At 37.9% G+C, this 21,828-nt stretch overlaps 3 protein-coding genes across 3 annotated transcripts; 1 reads left to right on the top strand and 2 right to left on the bottom strand.

Annotated features, from left to right (window-relative positions):
* Window positions 1–1,286: 1,286 nt before the first annotated feature.
* On the bottom strand, window positions 1,287–5,035 carry LOC147546656 (heat shock cognate 70 kDa protein-like). Its single transcript, XM_086673562.1, has 2 exons — window positions 4,726–5,035; window positions 1,287–3,078 (listed from the first exon to the last, which is right to left on the bottom strand). The coding sequence occupies exons 1-2, from the start codon at window positions 4,937–4,939 to the stop codon at window positions 1,382–1,384; spliced, it is 1,911 nt and encodes a 636-aa protein (XP_086529688.1). The 5' UTR covers window positions 4,940–5,035; the 3' UTR covers window positions 1,287–1,381.
* Window positions 5,036–9,653: 4,618 nt separating this feature from the next.
* Window positions 9,654–10,889, top strand: LOC147546655 (uncharacterized). Its single transcript, XM_086635928.1, has one exon. It carries the CDS (start codon window positions 9,654–9,656, stop codon window positions 10,887–10,889), a length of 1,236 nt encoding a protein of 411 aa, XP_086492054.1.
* A 1,935-nt stretch (window positions 10,890–12,824) lies between these two features.
* LOC147546654 (heat shock cognate 70 kDa protein-like) lies at window positions 12,825–20,267 on the bottom strand. Its single transcript, XM_086637418.1, has 3 exons — window positions 20,011–20,267; window positions 19,510–19,732; window positions 12,825–14,420 (listed from the first exon to the last, which is right to left on the bottom strand). The coding sequence occupies exons 1-3, from the start codon at window positions 20,222–20,224 to the stop codon at window positions 12,992–12,994; spliced, it is 1,866 nt and encodes a 621-aa protein (XP_086493544.1). The 5' UTR covers window positions 20,225–20,267; the 3' UTR covers window positions 12,825–12,991.
* Window positions 20,268–21,828: the final 1,561 nt, after the last annotated feature.

Genomic DNA, 21,828 nt, shown 5'->3' with positions numbered 1-21,828 from the left:
TTGTTGGAATTTTTTTTGCAATAAAAACACTTTAATGTTTAGTGAGGTGAGAAAATGAGACTCTCTTGAATTTTAAACTTTTTTTCTATAATAAATAAGGGTATAAATGGAAGAACAAAATATATGAAAAAAGTTGGAGTTTCAAAGTGGGACTCTTAATATGAAACGGAGGGAGTAGTACTAAAATAATAGAGAGAAATGGTATCATTCTCAGATTATCAACTACTGCATGAGAAAAGCAACGAGAAATAGGAAGATAGAAGACCCTATAAATGCTCCAGAAACTTAAACAGAAGTTCCTGCTCCTGCATCCATTGACGGTGATGGTGCAATTTCAGGTTGTGTTGTTACTACACTTACTGTGAACAACACAACACCAATAATGAAGATCAATGCTAAAGCACCTCCATCAATACGAGCCATTTCTAAAGAGAAAAGAGAATTTGAGAGAAAAAGTTGAAATGGAGTTGAGAGAGAGAGAGAGACAGTGTGATTCTAGTTAGGGTTTATGGTGTAATTGTGAAGAGGGAAATATGAATTTATAGTAATCGAGAAATCTTTACCCGACAAATCTTATGTTTCTTTGCCCTCTTGTTACGGCCAGTGGAACCTACATTGAAACTGATATTTGGTGCGAGTCAAGTTGGGTTAGGTTTGATAGCTCGACTCAGTTGTTTTTTTTTTTTTTTAAATTGTCAGCAGGTTAATAAGTCCGACTCTTGCAAAGAATAACTAGAATGAAAAACAATCAAAAAGTCAAATAAGCGAAAAATTGATAAAACAATAAATGAAACTCTAGTCTGTCGGACTCCAATTACACCCCTTTTGTCGTCTTTTACAATATTGTTCAACTCATCCAGTAGAGCTATTGGTAACATGAATGTAATCTTGGAGGCGGGCTTCAGTTTTGAAAGGTAGTCGTCTGCCCTATTAATTTTCCCGTAAATATGCTCCTCGGATTGTAGTCGGAGTATTTGTAACCCTTATAGAACTTTTTACTGTAGTAGGTTAGAATAAGAATTAAAAATGAAGGTACAACAGTATGTTAGGTCTTGGGAAAACCAAAGAGGAAAGAAAACGAAGATGCTTTTGTACTAGTATATTATTAGGACTTTCAATCGTTAATGGGCTGGACAAGCCCAATTTAAATGAAAGCCCAAGTTATTGTTAGTCTTGGGACAAACATCCCTTCAGGCCCACTGAAATTTTTTGGTCTACACCTGCTTTCAGCTAACACCTGCTTAATCTCTTAATAACATATCAATATAAATAGGCTTTTCTATGAATGGGAAAGAAAATTAGATACTAATCAAATTAAATACTCTTTCAACAAAAAAGAAAAATCACGTTAATCCCGCCAGACTTGTTTTAATCGACTTCCTCAACCATCACCACCACCAGCGAAGAAGATATCGTCAACACCTACCTGAGCACCTCCCTGATACATCTTAACAATAATGGGACAACAAACACTTTCCAACTCCTTCATCTTATCGTCGAATTCATCAGCTTCCGCTAACTTATTCCTATCCAACCATTTAATAGCTTCGTCAACAGCATCTTCAATCTTTCTCTTATCTTTTCGTCCAATCTTTTTTGCAAGGTAATCATCACGAATTGTACTCTTAAGCCCATAAACATACTTCTCAAGAGCATAATACGATTCAGCTTTCTTCTTATGTTGTTCGTCTTCTAATTTATACTTTTCAGCTTCTTCAACCATCTTCTCTATCTCTTCCGTGGATAATCTTCCTTTTTCGTTAGTAATAGTGATCCCATTCTTCCGTCCTGTTGTTTTGTCTTCTGCGGAAACATTCAAGATACCATTTGAATCCATATCAAAACAGACTGTGAAATTGCATACGCCTCGAGGAGCTGGAGGAAGGCCAGAAAGCATAAATTGGCCCAATAAATAGTTGTCTAGGGATCTTGTTCTCTCGCCTTGGTAAACTGTGATGGGCACACAAGTTTGGTTGTCGATGGAAGTGAAAAAGACGCTCTCTATCCTGGTGGGGATAGTTGTGTTTCTTGGGATTAATACAGACATGAGATCGCCTTTCAATTCTATCCCTAGGGACAGAGGAGTGACATCGAGGAGCACTAGATCTTGAATCTTCTCGTTGCCCTCACCCCTCAAGATCGCGGCTTGAACAGCAGCACCATAAGCAACAGCCTCGTCCGGATTGATATTTTTACTGAGTTCTTTCCCATTGAAGAAATCTTTCAATAAATGTTGAACTTCAGGAATTCTGGTAGATCCACCAACAAGAACGACATCATCGACACTACTCTTATCCATTTTAGCATCTCTTAAACATTTGTCAACATGTTCTATACATTTTCTAAACAAATCCATGTTAAGTTGTTCGAATTTCGCACGGGTAATCTTTGAGTAGAAGTCGATACCTTCGAATAAAGATTCAATTTCTATACTTGTTACTGTAGTAGACGAGAGAGTTCTCTTCGCCCGTTCACAACAAGTTTTTAGTCTTTGTAAAGCTCTAGGATTTCCACTCATGTCTTTCTTGTTCTTCCTGTTGAATTCTTCAACAAAGTGATTAAGCATTCTGTTATCGAAATCTTCACCACCAAGATGAGTATCCCCAGCTGTGGCTTTAACTTCAAAAATACCTTCTTCAATTGTGAGAAGAGAAACATCGAAAGTACCACCACCAAGATCGAAAATCAATACGGTTTTTTGACCGACACTCGTTGCTTTCTTGTCAAGACCATAAGCAATGGCCGCGGCGGTCGGTTCATTGATAATACGGATAACGTTTAGACCTGCAATGAGTCCTGCATCTTTAGTAGCTTGACGTTGAGAATCGTTGAAGTAAGCAGGGACTGTAACAACTGCGTCCTTGATGGTTGATCCGAGGTAATCTTCAGCAATTTGATGCATCTTACTCAAAACCATTGAAGAGATTTCTTCGGGGAATAATTTCTTTTCTTCGCCTTTGTAGGTTGCAACAATCATGGGTTTATCACCATGTCCAGGAACTACCTTAAAAGGCCAGTGCTTGACATCAGCCTGAACTATGGCATCACTAAATCTCCTTCCAATCAAACGCTTCGCATCTGCAATTATTTTTTCAAGATCTACTTTAATTTAACCGAACAGAGAGCTTGATAGCTACGAAAACCTAAAACAGATATTCATACTTAGTCAAGTCAGATTTTCAGAACTCAAGTCAGACTTCGGACTCCGGGTCAGATTTCAGACTCCAAATTTTAAACATCAAATCAGACTCCGGAAATCAAGTAAGATTTGGAACCACCAGTCAAATTTCAGATCGGACATCAAGGAAGAACTAATACTGTGTAAGGCGTCGTTAGGTAACACAATAATAAGTAATTTTAAATCTATTTATACATAAAAGTAAAAATGTTAGTTTGACAACGTCAAATATTCTTTTTTTTTTTTGTTGTTAAACTACGTCAAAGATTCTAATAAGTTTAAATTTGACTTTCTTTTAAGCTTACATGTTTAGTTTTGACTTTGAAATTAAGGAATTTTATTAAGCCAAACATTTGTTTGTGTATCACCGCTCTACCAAAATACAAACTCTACTCCAACACCACCGTTGCACCTCCAGCGCCACCATTGCACTTCCACCACCACTGCCATCATACATCCACCACCATCGAACCTTTGACACAACCACCACCGCCATCATACGTCCACTACTATCGAACCTTTATCACAACCACCACCCCTATTGTACCTCCACTGCCACCATGTCTCCAACACCATATCTCCAAGGCTCCAACAACACTACCACTTTTTTTTGTTAAACTATGTAAATGATTAAGTTAAAATTTGACCTTCTTTTAAACTTACAATTTTAGTTTTTAACTTTGAAATTAAATTATGTCAACAAATTAAGGAATTTTATTAAGCCAAATATTTGTGTATGTGTATCACCGCTCTACCAAAATACAAACTCCACTCCACCACCACCATTGCACCTCCAACACGACCATTGCACCTCCAGCACCACCATTGCACTTCCACCACCACCGTCATTAATCATTATACGTCCACCACCATCGAACCTTTACCACAACCACCACCGCCATCACACGTCCACTACTATCGAACCTTTACCACAACCACCACCCCTACTGTACCTCCACTGCCACCACGTCTCCAACACGGTATCTTTAAGGCTCCAACAACACTACCACTTATATCACCCAGACCACCACAACACCACTTAGGCTAAATAAACTTTTGAAAGATAGTAAATTATATATTCAAATACAAAAAAATCAAGAGACCTCTATTAAAGAATAATAATAAGTAGGGAAATGCTAAAGTTACAAAAGATTTTGACAAAAGATAGTTCCCAGTTGATGTGGCAGTTGTGGTTTGAAACTTTGACCAAATCTAAGTCGTTGAGAGATGAATATCACAACCGCCACACCAGCTGGGAATTTTCTTTTGTCAAAATCCTTTGTAACTCCAGCATCTCCGATAAGTAAACGTATCCTTTGACTTTTATATTTTTAACTATTTTGCTAAATAAAATATTAATGATTGTATACTTTACTAAAGCAAAAATACTTGTGCTTTTTTTATTTGTAAACGCATTACATAGAAACCAAAGGAGATGAACGACCAGAAGACATTCTAAACCATAGAAATCATCATATATATAACATTATTATAAGACAAGAAGATAAAATCTGAAAATAGAAGATCAAAGGAAGATAAAACATTACCATAAACAGTGTTGATCGGGTTCATTGCAACCTGATTCTTAGCAGCTTCTCCGATCAAACGCTCGGAATCAGTGAAAGCGACATAAGATGGAGTAATTCTATTTCCTTGATCATTAGTTATGATTTCAACACGATCGTTTTGCCAAACTCCAACACAAGAATAAGTCGTTCCGAGATCTATTCCGATCGCCGGACCTTCAACTTTCACCGACATTCTACTAATCGATCGATCGAGTATGAACCCAAAGAAAGAATGGAAAAACTATAAAAACTCTGAGTCGCACAGAAACTAGGGTTTTTATTTCACTATATGAGTAATGCAAGTAAATTCTATTTTAAGCCGTCAGATTTGGCGGTTTACAAACTATACGAATTTGATTCTAAAATTGTAATTTCCTCCCTTCAACAAAAGAAATTGGTAATTTCCTACTTTAGATGAAAGGGTAATATGGACAATTCTTCTTTGTTGAAATTACGATTTTGCTCTTTCCCATTTATGGGAAGGTCATACATGCGGTAAAGGGAGGTGGTACCCCTATCAGGATTGTGACGTCAATTGGGACTAAAAGGCAAGTGGAACGCCTCAGCTTTAACCAAGGCAGAGGTAGTTAACTACTTGGGTTAGTTTTTCGGAGAACAATTATCGAGGCACCGAACGTTGATGAATGTATTTGATAAGGTTCCAACTGCTGATAAAGGATGATTACTCCCTTTTTTGCTCCCGGGCGGAGAAATGAGATAGGCTTGACGGAACCTCCACTTTTGGTGGCGAGTTAGTTAGGCTCCCCACCGTTTTAGCGGTTTTCACCACTTCCTTGGCAGTTTCATGCAGTTCAAACCACGTACCCACTCGGTTTCCCCCATTATTTCCTTATATTAGCAAAAAGAACAGCTTATTTCTCTTCAGGAGATTTTCATTCTCGAGATTTAGTCTCACTTAGTCGTATTCCTTCCTTCTATCTTTACTGCTTCCCTCTCTAGTTACGATGGACGAATCAAATGCACAGTTCTTACAACAGTTTGAAGCGCTCACAACCATTGAAAACCCACCGGCGACGGTCGAACTGTCGAATAATACTAATTTGGACTCTGAAATAATCAAGACAGGAGTAGTATAGATTCAGAGTACCAAACAAGTAGAGATCGGACAGGCTATGATGCGATTAGCCCGGGTTATCCATGGTCCTAATAAATTCGTGATAACAGAAGTAAAGGAAAATACGTTTATTATTCGATTCATCACGGCTACCGAACTTGATCTTGCTTTGGAAAGTTCCCCTTGGGTCATCCAGGAGGAACTAATGGTTTTACAAACATGTCGCAGTGATTGCCCGCCAGGAGATCTCAAGTTCGACACAGCATGCTTTTGGACTCAGTTTCATGGTATCCCTCTTGGACTTCTAAACTGCGAAACGGTGAACAGATGTGCTGCAGCGTTAGGGAATTACAGACAAACTACTCCAGAAGAAGCCGCAAAATGGAGTTTATTTGGACGTGCTAAAATAGAGTTTTCTTTGAACAAACCGTTCCCTCAAATCGTGTATTTGAAAATCTCTAACTTCAAATTAATTGCTATTGAGATAAGGGTTGAAAAACTTCCTAGATTCTGCCAATCTTGTGGTTATCTTGGACACACCATCAAGTTCTGTCCAACTATGTTAGCCTTTGGTGATCTTCTTAAGCAGAGGCTATCTTTCGACCAAACTCAACTAGTTATGAAGGCCATGGAACCTAAATATAAAGACACCTTTAAAGTGCCTTTCAATGTGAGAAATCTCGGCCGAGAGTTAGGATCCCTAGGTCTGGAACGTCTTTCCATTGACTCAAATGAGACTACAGGAAAAGAAAACCCCAATGAGGGACCTCAGTCTTCTGAACCCAGACCTAATGTTCGAACTAATTTTGGTGATCTACTAGCTAGTTTGTCACAGGTTAAAAGGAGCAAAGTTCAAACAGCGGAAGGGATAACCTCGGTCAACGTTGGAGGAGACCGGTCAAATACTCCTGAGACAGATCAACATGTTCATCATTACGCTGTCATTCCGGACCCACACATACAACCGATCTCGCTAGAAGGACAGCAGGCAGAACGATCAAGAAAGCATTATAAAAGATCAGCACGACAACTTTCTTTAGAGCAAGAAGAACGGGTACCGGCAACCCAAATGCCGGAGGGGGCATGAAGCTCTTTGCTTGGAATTGTCGGGGTTTAGGGAACGCCCCGACAAAAGAAACTTTATCTCAGTTCCTAGGAGCGACAAAACCACAGCTAGTTTTTCTCTCCGAAACTAAAATTTCAAATTATGTTGTTTTTCCCTGTTTTTTTAAGTCTAATTTAAGTAATTATGTAGCTATCCCCGCCACCGGTAGAAGTGGTGGACTACTATTGCATTGGTCTGATGAGATTGATATTCAAGTTAATTTCACGTCTGTTAATTTGATCCACGTTACGGTCTCCTCCCTGACCCAGCCCGATCCATGGGATCTGTTTTGTGTTTATGGGCCCCCTAGAGTGGAGGATAGACATGAGTTTTGGTCTAACCTCCGTTTGAAGATTACTAATGTAACTAACCCCTACTGCTGTATCGGGGACTTAAACGCCATGAGTTCATGCTCTGATAAGTGGGGAGGTTCCTCAAATATCCCTTTCTTGTCTAGTTTTCAGAATTTCATCAGTGAGGCGAATTTGCTGGACCTGGGTTTTAATGGTCCAGCCTATACTTGGACCAACTGCAAAGCCTTACATCATTTGACTAGAGAGAGGTTGGACCGGGCCCTTTGTGATGCGTCCTGGCTATTAAGATTCCCGGAAGCTGGAGTCTTTCACTTGCCTAGGTACAATAGTGACCATGCACCTATCCTTCTAAAATTGGCAGTTCAAGGGAATGTAGTTCGTACCATCTCGAATTTTGAGATGTTTTGGACCAAACATAGAGACTATAAGGAGACTTTTAACGATTATTGGGCTACCAGTTCGGAGTCATTTCTAGAAAAAATTTCCTCGGTGAAAGACTCCCTGTATTTATGGAGCAAACGTGCCTTTGGTGTTATAAAAAATAGACTAACGATTTTAAGGAAACGTCTTGCAGATATTTAAGCACTTATACCCACTGAACACTCACTCAATTCGGAGAGTCAACTTCAGGAAGAGATAATGTATTTGGAGGAAGTGCAAAGATCTAAGGCCGAACAGAGATCCAAAACAAAGTGGGCCCATAATGACGACCGTAATACGAAGACATTCCACCTGGCAATGTCTACTAGGAGGCAGAAAAACAGAATACACCAATTACGTCTCAACTCCGGCCAGGTCTCAACCAACGAGGAAGCAATTGCTAAGGAACTAATCTCTTTTTTTCAGAATTTATTTCAGGCGGAACAAGTTATTGACCCACCAACTGAGATACTCAACGCATACAAGGTTTTTTCACCCGAAGCCCTGACCTACATCTCAAGGGTCCCTTCTGAAGAGGAAATTAAGGCTGTCGTCATGGAGATGGGCTCGATGAAAAGCCCAGGCCCGGATGGGTTACCCTGCTATTTCTTCCAACATAATTGGGAAGTGGTAGGACCAGAATTGGTCAATTTTATCAAGCATACCTTCATCACAGGTGAATTCGATCCTTCTCTCAATCAGACGACCATCGCTTTAATCCCCAAAATCAGGAACCTGAGTAAGGCCTCGGACTTTAGGCCTATTTCCCTATGCAACTCAGTATATAAATTCATCACAAAAATAATTGCTAATAGGTTGAGACCTTATATCGAGGACAATATCACTTGGACTCAAAATGCCTTTGTTCCTGGGCGTCAAATTATGGACAATATTATCATTACCCAGGAACTCCTTCACTCTATGAACTTGTCAAAATCAAAAAATGGGGTTTTTTCTCTAAAGATGGACATGGCCAAGGCCTATGACAGGGTCAATTGGGACTTTCTAGATAAAGTCCTTGTCGCCACTGGACTTCAGGGGACTATTCTTAATTTGATCAAGTGTTGCATCTCTTCCACCCGCTTCAAGGTAAAGGTTAATGGGAATTTAGTGGGGGACTTTTCGGCCTCTAGAGGCCTGAGACAAGGGTGCCCATTATCACCCTGTCTCTTTATTCTTACCTCCCAATCACTCTCCCTCTTAATTTCTCATTACGAACATCAAAAAAAATTTACAGGGTATAAGATCAATCAAGCCTGTCCGAGTATTACACATTTATTATTTGCGGACGACTTGATTGTCTTTGGTAATGCTAACATCACAAATCTAGATTACATTTTACAGTTTATGGCTCATTATGAAGCGTTCTCGGGGCAAAAGGTGAACTTCGAAAAGTCGTCTCTTCTCTTCAGCCAAGGAGTACCAGGGACAATTCAGCACCAATTCATCAACAAACTCAAGGCTCCAATCATGACAGACCAGGCCAAATACTTAGGCGCTCTCCTCCTCAAACCAGGTAATCGAATCAAAAGCCATGAGTGGTTAATTGAGAAATTCCAAAAATCTTTATCAGGCTGGAAACAAAAAATGATCTCTCAAGCGGGTCGAACTGTTCTAATTAAATCAGTTTTGGGGCCATATTGTACCTACCCTTTTAGCTATCAACTCATTCCTAGAGGGGTCATTAATAAATTAGAGCAGGCTGAACGAAATTTTTGGTGGGGTCATGCGGAAAATGATAAGAAAATGCATTTTATTCGTTGGGACATCATTAGTAGCCCTAAACATAAAGGGGGCCTAGGCATTAGGACCTTAACTCAGGTCAACGAGGCTCTTATAGCCAAAATGACCTGGAGACTTCTGACCAACCCAACAGCAGTCTGGGTAAAGCTATTGAAGGGCAAATATGTCATTTTCGACGATTTTTGGTCATCTCCCACCCCCCCCATCTCCTTCTCCTTTTTGGAGATCTATTCTCCATACAAGAGAGATCATGGAGAAGAATGTATTATGGTTCATTGGAGATGGTTCGACTGTCAAAATTAATTTAGATCCATGGATCCCATCTACACATAACCACAGGCCCATTATGAAAAGAGATCTTCCATCTAACATTTTTTGGGTTGCAGACCTTATTGATCCCCAAACTAACGATTGGAACATGCAGAGGATAAAGTATTACTTCGATGATTCTACTGTTCAGGATATCTCAGAGATGAAAATTGCCTTTAGATCTAATCAGGATAGGCTAATTTGGTGCCCGACAGAAAACGGAAAATTCACACCAAAATCATATTATACAGAGATCAAGGATCCACCAAATCTAAGTGAAAAAGCTCTAAACTTTCCATGGAAGCAGTTTTGGAAGATGAAGGAAATGAAACCAAACACCCAAATATTCATATGGAAGCTTATACACGACGGAATAGCAAATCTCAGTAACATAGGTAAAAGGGTAGATTCGATACCTCAAGCTTGTCGGTTGTGTGAGTTAAATGAACCCGAGTCCTTAGACCATCTATTTGGTTCCTGCCCAAAGTTCAAACAGCTATTAATTTTAGCCGGAGAAGATAATCAATCCCAATCAAGTATCAATCCTATAGATCGACTCAAGAGTATACTTGAATCACAGAATCAAAGAGAAAACAGATGGTATAAAATCACAACTCTACTTTGGAATTGGTGGAAAACAAGAAACGAACTTATCTTTCGAAACAAGCTCCCGGACCTACACAGATGTTGGTGGCAGACATGCGAAGATCTAAGGTACGCGTCTCTTACCTTAAACTCGTTTTCCTCTAATGTTTCTTCGAATACAGAAAGATGGCGTCCTCCACCGATGGGAGTCATTAAAATCAACTTCGATGGCTCTTATAAGGAGAATAGAGCTGCATGTTCAGCAGAAACAAGAGACGAGAATGGGAATCAGATTGATGTTCGAACAGATCAATTCCAACCGATCTCGCCATTACACAGCGAAATGTTAGGGTTCCGGTCGGCGGTGGAAAGAGCAGAGGAGAGGAGGGATTTGATTTATATAATCGAAGGGGACTCTAGGGTTTTACTAGAGTTGATCTCAGCCGTTGATCCTTCGATTCCGTGGCGATTGATGGATGATATCAACGACCTCAGAGCTCGCACGCGTCAACTGAAGATTACACTTGCTTACTGCCCACGTGAACTCAACACATTGGCACATGTTCTGGCTACTGGCAGTTCACCCCCCTGAGTTGGGATTTCTTTCTAGTTAGTCCTATAGTTAACGTTGTTCTTTCACCCTCATCGTGTTTGTGATGTGGGAGTATTGTTGTGACACTTTGAATATTTTAAGTGTTTTTCCTCAAAAAAAAAAAAAACTACTTGGGTTAGTTTGAGCTACAATTGTAGTGCCAGTTTGCCCGGTTCTGTGAACTTGCGGGATTCGGGTAGATCCACCAACAAGAACGACATCATGGACTGTAACGACTGCATCCCTAATGGTTGATCCGAGGTAATCTTCAGCGATTTGACGCATCTTAATCAAAACCATTGAAGATATCTCTTCTGGGAAGAATTTCTTCTCTTCACCTTTGTAGTTGACAACAATCATGGGCTTATCACCATTTCCAGGAACTACCTTGAAAGGCCAGTAACTGACATCAGCATGCATTATGGCATCACTAAATCGCCTTCCAATCAACCGCTTCGCATCTGCAATTTTTTGTTCAGATTATCATAACAGAGAGCTTGATTAGCTGCGAAAACCTAACAAATTACCATAATCATAACAGGGCCAATTTTCCATATATATATATATATATATATAACCGAAATAGAACACAATTTAACCGAAACCTTTTTTATTTGCCCCACTGAGTCTGACTCAAAATCAACACGAAACAGCTATTCATGCTGAGATGTTTTGATCAAGTACTCAAAATCTTACTGAAGTCACATTTCAGAACTCGAGTAAGATTTCAAAACTCAAGTCAGACTTCGGAGTTCGAGTGATAGAGATGAATGGCAGCAACTGTTTAAGGCATATGGGAGACGTCAAAAGAAGGACTGCAAGGCCCAAACTCTGATTTGGCGTATCTTACATGAATGGCCCACTTAGAACCTTGAACCATTGTACCTCCACGGTCACCACATCTCAAGCACCACCAAGCCTCCATCACCATACCTCCAAAAATTTACTCTATTTGGCTTTTGGTGCACTTAAAACTTGGAGTACTTTGATCATTGTTTATATTTGTTGTAGCTTTTCAATAATATGTATAAAAGCCGAACTCCAATGCAATAAACTTGTACAAAAGGTCGCCAAACAAGATAATAGCTGACCTTGACAAAAAAAAAATATCTGGAGATGGAAGAGAGTCCTTCATCTAGAACTTCACTTTTAATCAATGCAAAAAAAGTTTATTTCTTTTAAGGGGTAATTAGGTATTTGTCAGCACCCAATTAGGTTGATTGATACTCCATTTAGAAATATCTTCACTTAATTAAGAATTTGGCAATTTGCTACCAATTTGACAAAATTTGTAGTCTTTGGTCCGTGTGTTCTAATATAATCAGATTTTTAGAACAAAGCTGATAATAATTAAAAGAAAAATATCAAAATATAAACACAAGACGTCAATAGCTTTTGATTTTATTATTCGACTATTCGAGTCAAGGTAATGAGATATAGATTTAAAAGAGTTATTAGGAAGACTTTAAACAAAAGAAAGCCGAGAATAATAAACAAATTGACTATGTAAAAAAGAACACATAATCTACTAACATAAAAGAAACAACAATAATAGGGATTGGGTGCTTTCATCTCAATTGATAAAACATTCTTTTAGGTACAAGATTGTGGAGAAGTGGTAGTTAACATCAATCAAATTAGAGACTTAGCTTAGGGTTTTTTTTTCTTCTTTGAGAGGACAATAATTGTTTCATTAAAACATTAACAAACGTGAATCCCACAAACACATTATTCAACCATTAGAGGTGTTTATCTGTCACTTGTCTTCATTCTTCATATCATATTTCACTTCGATTGACTATCCCTTTGTGTTCAACCACACGCCTATTACTTATCATTACCTTTTCTTTAAGAAATGCACTGACTTTTTTTTTTTTGTTGTTGAAACAGCAAATTCCCAACTTAGCTACCAAAAATTAATGAGGATTTCATTCATCAAAATTGTTTAAGAATCAAAACATAGAACTTAGAAATATCAAGTGAAAATTCATATAATATACTAGTATTTTCAAACAGAAATAAGCTTTTCTTTGGATGGGCTGATCACATTAAATACTAATTCCTCACTACTTGTTTTAATCGACTTCCACCACCACCACCACCTACATGGCTTCTCCACCCATTTTAACAATAATGGGATGACAAATACTTTTCAACTCCTTCATTTTATCATCAAATTCATTAGCTTCAGCTAACTGATTACTATCCAACCATTCAATAGCTTCATCAACCGCGTCTTCCAACTTCTTCTTATCTTTTTGTCCGATCTTTTTCAAGACGTACTTGTCACTAATTGTAGTCTTCAGGTTATAAACGTACTTCTCAAGAGCATTATACGATTCAACTTTCTTCTTAGTTTCTTCGTCTTCTGATTTATATTTTGCAGCATCTTGAACCATCTTCTCTATTTCTCCCTTGGATAATCTTCCGTTATAGTTAGTAATAGTGATCTTTTTCTTCTGTCCTGTTGCGTTGACTTCCGCGGAAACAGTCAAGATACCATTTGCATCGATATCAAAACAGATTGTGTGTGTGGATACGCCTTTAGGAGCTGGAGGAACCCCATAAAGAATGAATTGGCCCAATAAGTTGTTATCTGGGGCTCTAGTTCTTTCGCCTTCGTAAACTCTGATTGACACACTGGTTTGGTTGTCGAACACTGTCGAAAAGATTAGTTCTCTCCTGGTAGGAATGGCAGTGTTTCTTGGGATTAATACAGACATGAGATCGCCAATCACGCCTACCCCTAGGGACAGAGGAGTGACATCGAGGAGTGTTATATCTTGCACCTTCTCGTTACCCTCACCACTCAAGATGGCGGCTAGAACAGCAGCACCATAAGCAACAGCTTCGTCCGGATTAATATCTTTACTGAGTTCTTTCCCATTGAAGAAATCTTTCAACAAATGTTGAACTTGCGGAATTCGGGTAGATCCACCAACAAGAACGACAACATCGACACTACTCTTATCCATTTTAGCATCTGTTAAACATTTGTCAACTGGTTCTATACATTTTCCAAACAAATCCATGTTAAGTTGTTCGAATTTAGCCCGGGTAATCTTTGTGTGAAAGTCGATACCTTCGAATAAAGAATCCACTTCTATTGTTGTTAGGGCAGTAGACGAGAGAGTTCTTTTCGCTCGTTCGCAACAGGTTTTTAATCTTCGTAAAGCTCTAGGATTCCCACTAATGTCTTTCTTGCTCTTCCTCTTGAATTCTTGAACAAAGTGATTAAGCATTCTGTTGTCGAAATCTTCACCACCAAGATGAGTATCCCCGGCTGTGGCTTTAACTTCGAAATTACCTTCTTTAATTGTGAGAATGGATACATCGAAAGTACCACCACCAAGATCGAAAATCAATACATTTTGTACACCGGCACTCGTTGCTTTCTTGTCAAGACCATAAGCAATGGCAGCGGCAGTCGGTTCACTGATAATACGCATAACGTTTAGACCTGCAATGAGTCCTGCATCTTTAGTAGATTGACGTTGAGAATCGTTGAAGTAAGCAGGGACTGTAACGACTGTTGGAAAAAGGGGCTTTAAACCAAATTTGAAGTTGGGCCTTGTATGGAATATTATGTGGGCTTGAAGTTTGAGTTTGGTTTGAGTATTATAAGGTTACAAAATAGAAAAGGGGTTAGATTGGAAAAATGAGGTAATAGTAAAAAGAAGAGAAAAACGTGAGGCAGCTTATTAATTTGAGATCTAGAAAAAACCTAGTGAGAGAAAGTGAAAGAAAGGTGATTCCTTGCTAGGGTATATGGTATTTTGAAGACTTAATAGTTTAATGGTGTTTTGTGTTGCTTGCTTCTAAAGGTTAGTAGTTAATTACTTTGTTATTGAAAAGAGATTGAACTCATATTTGAATCTAAATTTGATGAGGTTTATTGATTGATAGTATTGGGTCTTATAGATATTGTTTGTGGTTTTTTGTGATTAATCTTTGATCATCAAACAACATGGTATCAGAGCCATAATGCTTTAGCATTTTAACACTTTGAGAATCTAGGGTTTGTAAAAAAAAATTGGGGATCTTGTAAGAAAGATGGCAAATATGGTACAATCTCAAATACCTAGATTAACAAAAGAAAACTATGGACATTGGTCTATCCAAATGAGTGTATTGTTGGGTTCTCAAGATTTGTGGGATATTGTTCAAAATGGTTATGTAGAACCAAGTTTAGAAGAAGAGGATAGTATGAATGATTTACAAAAAAATGTTCTTAAAGATTCAAGGAAGAATGATAAAAAAGCTTTGTTTCTCATATATCAAGGGATAGATAGTCCTACTTTTGAAAAAAGTATCCGAAGCAAAATCATCGAAAGAGGCTTGGAATATTCTCAAGAATTCTTTTAGAGGAGTTGATAAAGTAGTGAAGGCTCGTCTTCAAATTTTGCGCGGTGAATTTGAAAGGTTAAGTATGAATGAAGGAGAACTTGTTTCCGATTATGTTTCAAGAGTATTGTCTAATGTTAACGAAATGAAAAGGTGTGGTGAAAAATGTGATGATGTTCGGGTGATGGAGAAGATTTTACGGTCTTTAACACCTAAATTTGATAATGTCGTTATTGTTGTTGAAGAATCAAAAGACTTAGAATCTATGACGGTAGATGAATTGATGGGAACATTGCAAATCCATGAACAAAGGGTGAATAGAAGTGTTGCGAACTCTTCAAATTATTCGGTTGATCAAGTGCTTCAAGCAAAACTAACTTTAGAAGAAAAACAATGTATATCAAAAAAGGAAAAAGACTATGAGAGTTATGGAAGAGGCTATGATAATCATAGAAGGGGCTTTGGAAACCAAAGAGGAAGAAATCCTTTTAATAGAGGAAGAACAAATGAATCAAGAGGAAGAGGTAGAGGAAACTTTACTAGATTTTATAATAGTCATGGTAGAGATAAAAGGGATATTGAATGTTACAATTGTCACAAACTTGGACACTATAGTAATGAATGTTGGTATAAAAATGAAGTGAAGGAAGAATCAAATCTTGTTGAGAACGATGTAGAAATTAATGTGGATCCTACATTGTTATTCTCTTGTGATGGGTTTGATGAATCTCAAACAAATACTTGGTATTTTGATACCGGTGCAAGTAATCATATTTGTGGAAAAAGAGAATTGTTTGTTGAAGTAAATGAAAATGTAACAGGGAATGTAAAGTTTGGCGACTCTTCAAAGATTCCGGTGCTAGGAAAAGGTAATATCCTCATTCAACTAAAAAATGGCACCCATAGTTATATTTCTGATGTTTATTATGTTCCCGATATGAAAAATAATATTTTGAGTTTGGGACAACTTTTAGAGAAAGGATATGATATTAGATTGAAGGATCTTCACCTCACATTAAGAGATAGAAGTGGAACTCTCATTGCCAAAGTGAAGATGGCGAAAAATAGATTATTCCCTTTGAACATTCAACATGGTGATGTAAAATGCTTAAACTCTATTGTGAAAGATAAATCTTGGTTGTGGCATTTGAGACTTGGGCATCTAAACTTTGATGGGATAAAGACTTTGGCAAGAAAGAATATGGTAAGGGGTTTACCATATATTGATCACCCACATAAAGTGTGTGAAGGATGTATCTTTGGTAAACATCATCGAACAAATTTTTCGAAAGAAGGAAGGTGGAGAGCTTATAATCCATTAGAACTTGTGCATACCGATGTTTGTGGTCCATTGAAGCCGATGACAAATGGAGGTAATAATTATTTCCTTACTTTTATTGATGATTATAGTAGAAAAACATGGGTATACTTCTTGAAAAATAAATTTGAAGTATTTGAAGCATTCAAAGAATTCAAGAATATGGTTGAAAAACAAAGTGGTTATGTGATCAAGAAATTAAGATCCGATAGAGGTGGAGAATACACTTCAAGAGATTTTGATATGTTTTGTAAAAATCATGGGATTATTCATGAACTTACTCCATCATACACACCACAACTAAATGGAGTGTCCGAGAGGAAAAACCGCACCATATTAAATATGGCAAGAAGCATGTTAAAAGAGAAAATGTTGCCTAGAAATTTTTGGGGGGAAGCCGTGGCATGTGCCGTATATTTGTTGAATAGATGTCCCACAAAAAGTGTGTATATGAAGACACCGGAAGAGGCATGGGGCTACTACAAGCCAAGTGTGGCTCATTTAAAAGTTTTTGGGTGCATTGCTTATGCAAGGATACCGGAAGCAAGAAGAACAAAACTTGATGACAAAGGTGAAAAATGCATATTCCTTGGTTATGATGAACAAACAAAATGTTACAAGTTATTCAACCCTATTGCCAATAAAGTTCTCCTTAGTAGAGATGTTGTATTTGAAGAAGAAATGGCATGGGAGTGGAAAGGAAAAGAAATTACTCAAGTTGAACTTGAGCTTGAAGGGGAAGAACATGAAAAAGAAGAAGCACAAAGAGAAGTTCAAAGAGAGCCACAAACACCACCGATGTATAGAGAAGCATCATCATCATCATCACCTCCATCCTCGTCTCCATCATCCTCATCATCGGGGGGAAGTTCTAGTGAAAGACCAATGAAGACAAGAAGTTTGAGAGAAATTTATGAAGTTGTAGATAATGAAGAAGAATTGAACTTGTGTTGTTTTCTCATGGATTGTGATCCTATTAGTTATGAAGAGGCCATCCAAGAAGAAAAATGGGAAAATGCAATGAATGAAGAAATTAATGCAATTGAAAAAAATGATACGTGGGAGTTGACAAATTTGCCAAAGGGATACAAACCTATTGGCGTGAAGTGGGTGTATAAGACAAAGAAGAATGCAAGTGGAGAAGTCCAAAGATACAAAGCAAGACTTGTAGCTAAAGGTTACAAGCAAAGGGCCGGCATTGATTATAGTGAGGTATTTGCTCCCGTTGCTCGTATGGAAACAATTAGATTGTTAATCTCTATAGCGGCTCAATATTCATGGAAGATTTATCAACTTGATGTCAAGTCGGCATTTTTAAATGGTATCCTAGAGGAAGAGATATATGTTGAACAACCTTTGGGATATGTTAAAAAGGGAAAAGAAGATAAAGTCTATAAGTTGAAGAAGGCCCTTTATGGGTTAAAGCAAGCTCCACGTGCATGGAATGCAAGAATTGATAAGTATTTTCAAGAAAATGGGTTTGAAAAGTGTCCTCATGAGCACACTTTATATGTGAAAGTGAGAGAAAATGGAGGTATGTTATTTGTTTGTCTCTATGTTGATGATTTGATATTTACCGGCAATGATTCAAGACTATTTGATGAGTTCAAGAAGAGCATGGTTAAGGAATTTGATATGACCGATATTGGGTTGATGGGTCATTTCCTTGGTATTGAAGTGAAGCAAATGGAAAATGGCATATTTATTTCTCAAAGAGGATATGCTAAGGAAGTCCTTAAAAGGTTTAAAATGGAGTCATGTAATCCGGTAAACACCCCTCTTGAAAGTGGAGTGGAATTGAGAAAATGCACAAGAAGAAGTGATGTCGATCCTACATATTTCAAAAGTTTGATTGGAAGTCTACGTTATCTTACATGTACAAGACCGGATATTCTCTATGGAGTTGGGCTAGTGATTAGGTACATGGACACACCGGATGAATCTCATCTTAATGTTGCAAAGAGGCTCCTTCGATATGTTAAAGGTACTATCAATGATGGTTTATTTTTCACTTGTGAACAAGATTTTAAGCTTATCGGTTATTCCGATAGTGATTGGGGTAGAGACTTAGATGAAAGAAAAAGTACATCGGGGTTCGTATTTTTTATGGGTTACACGGCATTTACTTGGTCTTCTAAGAAACAACCCATTGTGACTTTATCTACTTGTGAAGCGGAATATGTAGCCGCTAGCTCTATGGTTTGTCATGCAATTTGGTTAAGAAATATGTTGAAGCATCTTCAATGCCCCCAAGTTGGTCCAACCGAAGTGTTCCTTGATAACAAATCGGCTATTGCTTTAACCAAGAATCCCGTTTGTCATGAAAGAAGCAAACACATTGATACACGATATCATTTTATTCGTGAGCATGTTAAAGAAGGAGATATTGAAGTGATGTATTGCAAGTCTCAAGATCAAATTGCGGATATATTTACGAAACCTTTGAAGCATGATGTCTTTGAACGATTGAAGTGGATGTTAGGTATGAGAAGCTACGAAAATTTGGTTTAAGGGGGGATGTTGGAAAAAGGGGCTTTAAACCAAATTTGAAGTTGGGCCTTGTATGGAATATTATGTGGGCTTGAAGTTTGAGTGTGGTTTGAGTATTATAAGGTTACAAAATATAAAAGGGGTTAGATTGGAAAAATGAGGTAATAGTAAAAAGAAGAGAAAAACGTGAGGCAGCTTATTAATTTGAGATCTAGAAAAAACCTAGTGAGAGAAAGTGAAAGAAAGGTGATTCCTTGCTAGGGTATATGGTATTTTGAAGACTTAATAGTTTAATGGTGTTTTGTGTTGCTTGCTTCTAAAGGTTAGTAGTTAATTACTTTGTTATTGAAAAGAGATTGAACTCATATTTGAATCTAAATTTGATGAGGTTTATTGATTGATAGTATTGGGTCTTATAGATATTGTTTGTGGTTTTTTGTGATTAATCTTTGATCATCAAACAACAATGCGTCCTTAATGGTTGATCCGAGGTAATCTTCAGCGATTTGACACATCTTAACCAAAACCATTGAAGAGATTTCTTCCGGGAAGAACTTCTTCTCTTCGCCTTTGTAGTTGACAACAATCATGGGTTTATCATCATGTCCAGGAACCACCTTGAAAGGCCACTGACTGACATCAGCCTGAACTATGGGATCACTAAATCGCCTTCCAATCAAACGCTTCGCATCTGCAATTTTTGTTCAAGATCATAACAGGGCAAATTTTCCATATAGCACAGTTTAACAAAGTAAAATCAAATAAAAGGTGATGTTTTAATACTTAGTGACATATCTTGATCAAGTACTCAAATTCTTACTCGAGTCAGATTTCAGAACTGAAGTTAGACTTCAGACTCTAAGTCAGATTTCAGACTCCAACGAATCAGATTCTGAAAATCGAGTAAGATTTTGGGGTCTGGCTCGAAGGAAGAAGTTAAAAATTTCAACAAAAAAAAAAAAAAGTTACCATAAACAGTGTTAATCGGGTTCATGGCAACTTGATTCTTAGCAGCTTCTCCGATCAAACGCTCGGAATCAGTAAAAGCGACATAAGACGGAGTAGTTCTGTTTCCTTGATCGTTAGCTATGATTTCAACACGACCATGTTGCCATACTCCAACACAAGAATAAGTCGTCCCGAGATCTATTCCGATCGCCGGACCTTCACCTTTCACCGACATTCTTCTAATATGAACCAAAAGAAACAATCCAAAACCCTTTGAGTTGCAGAGTGTTAGAAATAATACATATAATAGTTAGGGGTTGTTTAGTAATTTGCCCTTTAAGGGCCTTTTAGTCTTTTATCATTAGCATATATTTGTTAAGTTGTAACCCTAATATAAAGAATGAGATTCATAGCCTCCACAATGTTTCTCCTCTTCCTTCTTCTCTATGATTATTGTTATTAATTTTCATCATGGTATCAGAGCATGGTTGCTGAAGTTTTTCTCAATTTTGGTAGATTGGAGAAGAAGGATGGTATTATTTTGCTTTGGTTGTATTCCACAGGTAGTTTTGTGAAGTGGTTTTACTGTTGGGGAAGAAGTGGTTTTACAGGTAATTTGGTTTAGATGGTTTTGTTTTGAGGCGATTTCTTGAGTTCGGATTTTAGATGGCTGGTTTTGGTTTTTAGGATTGAAAGAAGGTAGTTTTTGGAACCCGGTTTAGACTGGGCGGTTTTTCTTTGGGAAGAAACTGGAGTAGCAAAAGTGGCAGTTTGGCTAAATATTTAGGTGGATTTATTGGCAGTTTGGTATGGGAATGATTTGGAGTGGTTTTAGGGGGGAATCATATAAAGAGGCAGTTTGGATTTAGAAGGTAGTTTTAGTTTGGTACTATTGGCGGTTTTGAAGGGTGCTCACAAGTTTAGTGGTGGTTTGAGAATTTATTGGCGGACTTGTTGGGCGCTTTATTCTGGAGGTTTGGAGATTGTTGGTGGTTTAATCAAATTGGTGGGTAGTTTTTGTTGGGAAAAGATCTTCAATGGAGGTTTTGGCTTGGTAGTTTGGGAGGTTTTGGCTTGGCGGTTTGGGGAATACGATTTTTAGAGGGAATCAAGAGTGGTGGTTTTGTAAGGATTTGTTGGTGGTTTTAAAAGGTGGTATTTGAATTTGGTTTTGAGAAGAGGCAGTATTTGGATGGGAAATAATAAAGGTAGTTTTGGTGAGAAGATGGGTTTTGACTAGTTATTTGAAGGACTTGTTTGGTTGAAGTTTTTGCTAGCTGAGAAATTCATTTTCTTCAAGGGATCGTTTGGCCGTCGCTGGAAAATCATTTTCTTCAAGGGACCATTTGGCTGCTGCAGGAAAATTATTTTCTCGTTGCAGATCTGGTATTGTTACTTCCTACTTCTTCTTTGTATTTCCTTAGATAGTCTGTTTGGTGATTTTTGAATATAAAAGAAGGTGGAATGGTATTGAGTGGGAGTTTTGATTTGATTGGTAGTTTTGAGTGGGCATTGAATGGTAGTATTGAATGGTTTAAGAGGTATTGAATGATAGTTTCGGCTGAGATTTGATTTGAGTGGTTTTGGAGTAAGTTGGTTTTGGAATTTGGAGGAGGTGGTGGTATTGAAATATTTGAAAGTGGTTTTGGATTTGTTATTGAATTTGTTGGCGGTTGTGATTTGTTATTTGAATATTGGACAGCAACATTTGCATTTTCGATCTAGGTAGAATGGCATTTGAATTTTGGGCAATACTGCATTTGAATGTTGGCAGTGTTGCATTTGGATTGTCGGCAATATTGCGTTTGAATGTTGGCGATATTGCATTTGAATCTTCTT

The sequence above is a fragment of the Eschscholzia californica genome, unplaced genomic scaffold (genome assembly GCF_041429995.1).
Source record: "Eschscholzia californica isolate CP2 unplaced genomic scaffold, dmEscCali1.0.p SCAF_4, whole genome shotgun sequence".
Classification (NCBI taxonomy): domain Eukaryota; kingdom Viridiplantae; phylum Streptophyta; class Magnoliopsida; order Ranunculales; family Papaveraceae; genus Eschscholzia; species Eschscholzia californica.
This window is presented reverse-complemented; position numbering and strand designations above follow the sequence as displayed.

Excerpts from the sequence above, each read along its gene's own strand:
- LOC147546654 (XM_086637418.1), bottom strand. The coding sequence starts at position 20,224 with ATGTCGGTGAAAGGTGAAGGTCCGGCGATCGGAATAGATCTCGGGACG. Across the intron at positions 19,733-20,010 it reads CCCGATTAACACTGTTTATG|ATGCGAAGCGTTTGATTGGA; the intron begins GTAACTTTTTTT and ends CAAAAATTGCAG. Across the intron at positions 14,421-19,509 it reads GGATCAACCATTAAGGACGC|AGTCGTTACAGTCCCTGCTT; the intron begins ATTGTTGTTTGA and ends CCTTTTTCCAAC.
- LOC147546656 (XM_086673562.1), bottom strand. The coding sequence starts at position 4,939 with ATGTCGGTGAAAGTTGAAGGTCCGGCGATCGGAATAGATCTCGGAACG. Across the intron at positions 3,079-4,725 it reads CCCGATCAACACTGTTTATG|ATGCGAAGCGTTTGATTGGA; the intron begins GTAATGTTTTAT and ends AAATAATTGCAG.
- LOC147546655 (XM_086635928.1), top strand. The coding sequence starts at position 9,654 with ATGGAGAAGAATGTATTATGGTTCATTGGAGATGGTTCGACTGTCAAA.